Source organism: Miscanthus floridulus, chromosome 7, assembly GCF_019320115.1.
Source record: "Miscanthus floridulus cultivar M001 chromosome 7, ASM1932011v1, whole genome shotgun sequence".
Taxonomy (NCBI): domain Eukaryota; kingdom Viridiplantae; phylum Streptophyta; class Magnoliopsida; order Poales; family Poaceae; genus Miscanthus; species Miscanthus floridulus.
Window position 1 is genome coordinate 99,335,875 of NC_089586.1, and position 7,271 is coordinate 99,343,145.

At 42.7% G+C, this 7,271-nt stretch overlaps 1 protein-coding gene across 3 annotated transcripts; it reads right to left on the reverse strand.

The window, feature by feature from the left end:
* Window positions 1–245: 245 nt before the first annotated feature.
* Window positions 246–6,385, reverse strand: LOC136467417 (kinesin-like protein KIN-7C). 3 transcript variants are annotated; one of them, XM_066466107.1, is made up of 15 exons: window positions 6,097–6,385; window positions 5,319–5,619; window positions 4,618–4,707; window positions 4,431–4,531; window positions 4,178–4,291; window positions 4,011–4,092; window positions 3,844–3,911; window positions 3,699–3,764; window positions 3,304–3,428; window positions 2,890–3,217; window positions 2,540–2,638; window positions 1,799–2,452; window positions 1,170–1,486; window positions 735–1,078; window positions 246–651 (listed from the first exon to the last, which is right to left on the reverse strand). In XM_066466107.1, exons 2-14 carry the CDS (start codon window positions 5,563–5,565, stop codon window positions 745–747), a joined length of 2,625 nt encoding a protein of 874 aa, XP_066322204.1. In that variant the 5' UTR covers window positions 5,566–5,619; window positions 6,097–6,385; the 3' UTR covers window positions 246–651; window positions 735–744. The 3 variants fall into 3 exon arrangements, with proteins under 3 accessions (XP_066322204.1, XP_066322203.1, XP_066322205.1); XM_066466106.1 differs by having other exon boundaries at window positions 4,166–4,291; XM_066466108.1 differs by lacking the exon at window positions 6,097–6,385 and having other exon boundaries at window positions 4,166–4,291; window positions 4,431–4,500; window positions 5,319–5,341.
* Between the last annotated feature and the right edge of the window lie 886 nt (window positions 6,386–7,271).

Genomic DNA, 7,271 nt, shown 5'->3' on the forward strand with positions numbered 1-7,271 from the left:
AATTATCTTTCTTATTTGCAGCTTGTGCAATAAATATTAACCATATATCAGGAGAATGCGATAAATATGGACCGTACATCGTGAGAGTGCAACAAATATAGACCGATGTATTGAATAGTGAAAAAAATTGAAGGTACCAAGGGAAAGGCGGTGAAAAGTACTAAATAGGTAAAATAGTATCAAAACGCATGATCTAGTTCCTATATTTTTTCTAATATATCTTTCTTATCTGCAGCTTGTGCGACAATGGCGAGGTCCAAAGTTTTCCCGTCATGAGACAATTGCAGATACTATATCATGAATCCGGCATATACACATATCATTTGAAACTCGTAAAATAGATAGGTTCCAACTATTACTTCTAAATTTATGCAATAATTCAATATGCGGATAGACGCATATCATGAGTTCACAGTAGATGACCATGGTTAGCCATAGGGACTGTCCCAGTGATTTTTTTTTTCATGATGGCATGGAACATCAGATTACTATTACTATTGCACTATTGAAGCGCACGTCAATGATAACACAAAGAGTCAGGAATTGCAATTACGGTCGTAGCCATAGGATAGGTCGATGTCATCAGCAATTGAGGGCAGAAAGGCATGCACGAAGACAGCCGCACAAACAAATGGCCCGATGGATATCTTCCTAAAAAAATACAGAAATCAGAACCAAGGTACACCGTACACCACACAACACCAAGATGAAAAAAAAGGGGGGAGGGTAGTTACATCTCTTTGGTCAGCCGAACGAAGGGATCCCATATCTCCAGCCGTTGGAGGATCGCCTGCGAGGGGGCGGCTGCTGCTGCGGCGCAAAGCTGAGTCCGAACATCTCCCTGAGGACTTGCCCTGGCTCCTGGAGCCCGATCAGCTTGGCAACAAGGGAGGCGCTCTCCCTGACGTGTTCCAGGTCCTCGGTCTTGGTCCAGAGCCGGCGAGCAACCTGGAGCTTCCTCTTCTTGGAGTCCAGTGAAATGCCCCATTTGGTGTACAGGTGCTCCCTTTCCTCTGCTGTGAGCTGCTTCTGCATCTGCCTCGCAAGCATCTCCCGTTCACGTTGCAGCTTCTTGGCACTGCATGATAAATAATCATTTCTTATTCTAATACGAGGCATTGCCAAAATGGTCGTTATAATACAGGAAAGTGTATAGTATATTCACTTACCTCGCAACAGGGGAAGAGTTCAAGCTGCCTACTACTGCATTGCTAGGGGTGCTCCCCCGAGAATAGGTATCTCTGAGGAATGATAACCTCCGGAGCTCCACTTCCATGTAGATTGAATCAGCCTGATCTCCCTTGAATAGCAAGAAAAAGTAGGTCCTGTGGACTAAGGAAATACTGCAAGCATGCCAAAGCCCGATGATCTCTTGCTGTTTCTTCTCAAATTCTAATGGCCAGCGAGAAGGTGATTGTGAAGCATCAGCAATCGGGTCCAAACCAATGCTCTTTAGGGTGCAGTCTCCAAATTCCTCATTTGTATCCTGAAACAAGGATTAACAAATTATTAATATGGTGAGTTGATAGAGGAAGAAAAATCAACAGATTATTACTAGTTTTAAATTAGTCTAGACTTTACAGTATAGTTGAAAACACAAGCAAACAGTCTTCAAAGAGAACATCTAGAAGCAACTCATGGTCAAAACTGGCGTAACATGTAGTTTTTCCTACTCCTAATGGGCAACTGGGCAAAAAGTGCATTTGCATAAAACTTGCAACAAAAGTTTGCCATACACATTCTATTTTAAATGAGCTCCAGTGATGAGCATAAAAGTCCTATGATACTCAGTTTGTACCTGATTGCCTAACTGTTTCTGGTAATGAACCTGAGCCATCTCTTTCAGTTCAGCAACAAATTCACCTATTCCAGTAAACTCTGTATCGCATGCACCATTTGTCTTGGTTGAAACTATGGGTCCTGCTCTTGAAAGAGTCTCACTTTCTGCATCATAGTTCGGTCCAGATCTTCCAGGGAAACCAACCAAACTTCTATGCAGCGGGGTGCCATCATCCATCTCCATGCCATCAAACATGGTAGAACCCATAAGTGATCTACAACTCCTGCTTCTACCAAGTATTCTGGAGCCTGATGGGTTATGTGTCGACGATCCTAGATCTCTGCCAAGACTAACAAAAGGCCTTCTAATGTTCTCCAAATGCTGCTCCAACGTGATAGGAGATTCACTAAGGAGCCTTGAACGCCTGGAATTCACCGATGCATTTGAACCATTACCATGCAAACTAGAATTCATGTTTGAACCTTGAGGGCTACTGCTTTCACCAGCTGACAGGTCCAACTGTTCATTTCTTCCAGTTCCACTGGTCTCAATGCATCGCACTTCCTTGTAAAGATCTGAATCATCATGAGAGATCAGAGAACTATCATCCCTGCTGATGCCTGAGGGTATTCCAATTGATGGAGGACTGCGGGCAGAGCGCGTCCCTGAGCCCTAAGTACATAACAAAAGTAAATGTATCTATGAAGAAATAAGAAGATGAATAGTGCTAATAAGTAGAAATCAAGGAAGCAAGTTTACCGAGTAATTCGCATGGTCCCCAACAGTCTGCAGCAAATTCTGCAACCTAGACTGAGCCAAATCACGCTGTGACTTGAGTTCTTTAATTTCTTTCTCCATCTGCAAGTTAAAGGACACAGATATCATTGATATTGAAAGAAAGTGGGTTTTCATAAAATTGGAACTATGCTGACTGTAAAGAACATGGTCCCCAACTATGCTGACTGTCATAGATAAGAAGCAAAGAAAGTGACTCAATAAAAATAGAAACAAAACTCATGGACAAAAACAACAGTTTTAAGTAAATTTCAATGCATCAATTGTGACAGAAGAGCAGAAATGTGTTGACAAAAGGTTGGCAGCAGATGTACCTTTCTAATTCGGTTGTCCTTTTCCTTCACTAATGCTTCAAGACTGGAATTTGAAGCTGGTTGCCGCAACTCACTCTCCAATCTAGCAACTTCCTTTTGCAAATGCTTTACTAGTGCTTTATCAGACATGACCACATTTACCTGAGCATTTGTAACTACTTCCTTTGCACAACTTCCAAATAACAGAGTATTTCTCGATTGCTCAATATGGCTAGTGGCAGGGCTCAGTGTACAGATAATGGCAGTTCTTGCATTACCTCCTAAAGATGGTTGCAATATGCGTGTGAGCTTTGAATCTCTGTATGGTATGTGTGCATTACTCCCCATGCTGCATAAATAAAACGATAAAACTTAAGTTTTATCAACCAACAAAGCATCTAATTGAATAAATGTACTGTGAGTTAAGGTAATAACCTTAGTTTTCTAATGACAGTGCCAAGGGCAAGCAAACTTCTGTTAATATGACAGCCTTCTTTTAGCCTTGTGCCAGCAGACAACGCCTGAGATGCACGTTCACTTCCTGCTAGATCAACGAAGTTCTGCATGGGAAGATTATAGCTTACAATTTTTTTCCATACGTATAAAAAAAGGGGCGTACCCAGTGCAGAGAGCTCCCGCTCTGTGAGGGGTCTAGGGAAGGATGTTAGTGGCAAGCCTTACCCTCGCCTGTGCAATGCGAGGAGACCGCGACTCGAACCCGGGACCTTCCGGTCACAGACTCTACCGCTTGCACCAGGCCCGCCCTTCAATTTTTTTTCCATACGTATAGATATAGAAAAACCCATCACATATTTGCTGGATGTACTTACAGCACTAGCAACAAGTGTAGTTGACTTGTCCTTCCCTAGGAACTCCCGTGCAGAACTTTCAACGGTCTGCATTAATTAATAAATAAAGATTTCAGGAAAAAAAACCATACTTCCAAGCAATTTCTTAATGTAAACAAGGACAAACCAATCTTAGTATCTGATGAGATCTGGAGCTTTTTTCATTTAAGAAAGTCTCCCCTGTCCTTCTTTGAGCTGTTGCAATCACATAGTGCAACCATGAGACTACATCTAACATCTAAGCACCAGCACCAGCAACAAATAATGTAAGACACAGCAAGATCAATATTGCACCTTCACATACAGAAATAAGCCCCTTGAGGTGGTTCCAGTCCCTTAACACAACCTCTGTAAGGTTCTCCACATAGGTGCCCTTCTGTATAAAGAATAACACCAGACCATCAACAGATGCAAATCTAGCAGAATTACAGTTTACAGTGCTTACGAACCGTATTTTTCACCTCTGCGTCATCCCAGAGTCTAAGAGGAGTATTTTCTGCACTGAGAAGATCCCTTACAACTTCATTGTATATTTCAATTGCTGAGAATTTCAGAACAAATGCTCTCTCTTCATGCTGAAAAAGAAAAGGCGCACTTATTGGGCAGTATTTCCACAAGAAGTATTTTTTTTAGATTAGTTATAGCCGCAACCAAAGAAAAATAAAAAAAAAGGAAAAAAAAAAGACCATGGGACCTGACAATGGATGCTTATACCTTATTAATGTAATCATATATGTCTGCTACTGTATATTCTGTTACTCCAGTCATGGTATAAGTCTTTCCACTACTCGTTTGTCCATATGCAAAAATACTTGCTGTCAGAGAAAAAAAGCTCTAATTCAGGGAAAATGCTTTGTCATTTTACAAATAGAAATATGTTCGTTGAATGGCCGATGCTCACAGTTAATGCCGCTAACTACAGAGAGGGCAACTTCCCTAACCCCTTCCTCGTAGACTTCTTTCGTACTGCAGTCAGAATGAAAAACCCGATCTGCAATTAGAGCATTTCTGTTAACAGTGACATATGTGAGCAAAAAGCAATGGGAAATGTGCTGTCAAATTATAATATTTATAGTTTCTAGGCTAAGCTTATCTGTTGAGAAGAAAAGATGCAAGGATCTAGTATGTGCATGTGAGGATTGGGTGGGGTGCTGTCAGATTAGATGATGCCCCAATGGAAGAATCTGAGATGTAGGTTGGTGCCGCCACACGAAATTTATACAGTAATATCGTGGGGTGGCTTGGGAAGACTTAAATCCACTGGAGCTACAGAAGTCATTGATAAAATCATCTGAGCCTCTAAGTTACTCTCACAGAATTGAGTGCATAAAAATGCAGTGGTGGTCTAATACCTGTTATCTGGTGATAACCAACATCAGCTCTAAGGACCTAAAATGTAATACAACACATAATATTCTTGAAGAGAATTATACTTTTTTTTATTATTAGGCTTTGGGTGTTGTTCCTACAACAACTGGGTTACAGTAAAAGGGATTAAAGATTTCCTGAAATACAGTACAGATTAGTTAAACATACAGAAGCACAAAAGAATGATCAAGTGCACAGGTGTAGCATCAAATGAGGAGGGAAAGATGCACTGACCAAATGTGTATGCTGTCGGAGCGGTGGGTCGATCAGGGAACGTGCTCCGGAACATGATGGTGGTGTCATTGATGCACTCCCATTCTGCAGGCTCCCCCCTCGCAACCTCCTTCTCGCTCAGCGGCCTCAGCCTGATCAGCACCTGTATCCTGTCCATCCTCCCCACACTTCCTCCGCCGCCATTAACAGCATCAGGTCCAGCCACTTTATCCCACTGCACCGACTCATCGCCTCCAATAGCCCCCATTGTTCTAACACTAACTCCTTCCCTCCTCCTAGCTTTCCTCTCCTTTTAAACAGCCTGCCAAAATCACGCCATCATAAGACACAAGTAGCAAGCAAAGCATATAAAACCCAGACGAAGAGCAACCAGAGAAGCTAGACAGCTGAAACGCACGAATCTGTCCTGTTTCCTTGAGTTAGTGCAGGGCAAGGCTGTGCAGGGAGCAGGCAGCAGGTGGTGGAGGAGAAGGCAAGGCATGAATTGCAGTGGACCCTCAACTCCGAACGTAATTAGGGCGGTGGTTAGAACGTCGATACTACCGAAGAACCGCCGATTAGTCCAAATCTACCACCACCCCGACCCCGCAGCTGGTCATTACAATGGGAATTGCTAGTTAAGAGATCTGTGTCGTGCAAAGGCAAACCAAATCCCCAAACCTAACAACCAATTTGGCCCAGGATCACATCAGTAAGCACAAGGAAACATATCGACCTCTCTCCGGTAAACCAGAGACGCTCAAGCAATAGCAGCAAGGGGGCAGGGGCAGGCGATTACCAGGACCACACGAAGACGGTTGTTCTCGGAGGGCGAAAGGTCGACTTGTCTGCGGACGGTGCAGCGGCGGCTGAGCCCGCCCGCCGCGGCCATGGTTGCAGGCCTACCTGTGGGGGAGACGTGGGGGTTGGGGGCGGAGTCCGCTCTGACAGCGCCGCCTCACCGGCTGCGAGAGCGAGCGGCGAGTGCTGCCCACGACGATTTCGTTCGGTGACTTGGGGAGGGTCTTCGACTGTGGAGTGCACTCCAGCCCCAGGAGACCGTTGCGATGATACTGTTTCCTTCGGCTTCGCCTGCGGACGAGAGAATTGTTTTATGCCTTTAGCCATTCCGCAGTCGGTGGGTGTTTTTGCGTGCCGGCCCTATCGTCCTTGCTTGTTTCAAGAAGAGCCCTTCCATTTGTAAATTGAGGTGTGTTTTAGTACACTTTGTTCCCTCCTCGCCTCATCGAGGGAGGTGGTCTTGCTAAAGGCACTCTCCAATCTACAAGTTAGAATGACTTTTATATTCACTAATTAAGATGTCAACTATGTAAAATAAGGATGTGATATTAGAATTTAACTAGTAAACACAAACGTGTGTTACAACGGAAGAGGTTGTTGTGCGGTTCATTAGATGATTTGTGGCTCAAAGATTTATTCAACAATCATCATCTATTGAATACATCTTAGAATTGAGCTCCATACCGTCACTTGATGCATCTTGTAATCAAACACCGTAACGTTATTGGACATGTGTTGTTCTTACTCGTACGAGCATAGACTGCAAGTCTATATCATATACAGAACAATGAGAAGCGTGAATGTATTACGGGGAATTAAAAATGGTTTGTAAGAATATTCTCTCTTTAATATTATATGTGACGTGGTTTAGAAATATACATATACATATAGATATAGTACCTAGTATCACATAGCATGGATATATATTATATATTCTTATTAGTTATTTTGATCTGTACAAATAATATGCGGAACTTATATGCCACATGTATCTTTTGCCCCAAAAATCTGTCATCCATAATATTGTAGGTGATGACATAAACATATGATGAGTTGAATCATTATGAAAAATAATAAGGGGTTATTTATAAGATTTAAAGGCTCAAATAAAGAAGATAGTGGTAGATTTTGACATTTGGATGGGTTCAGAGACAAGTTCCATAAGGAACCTTA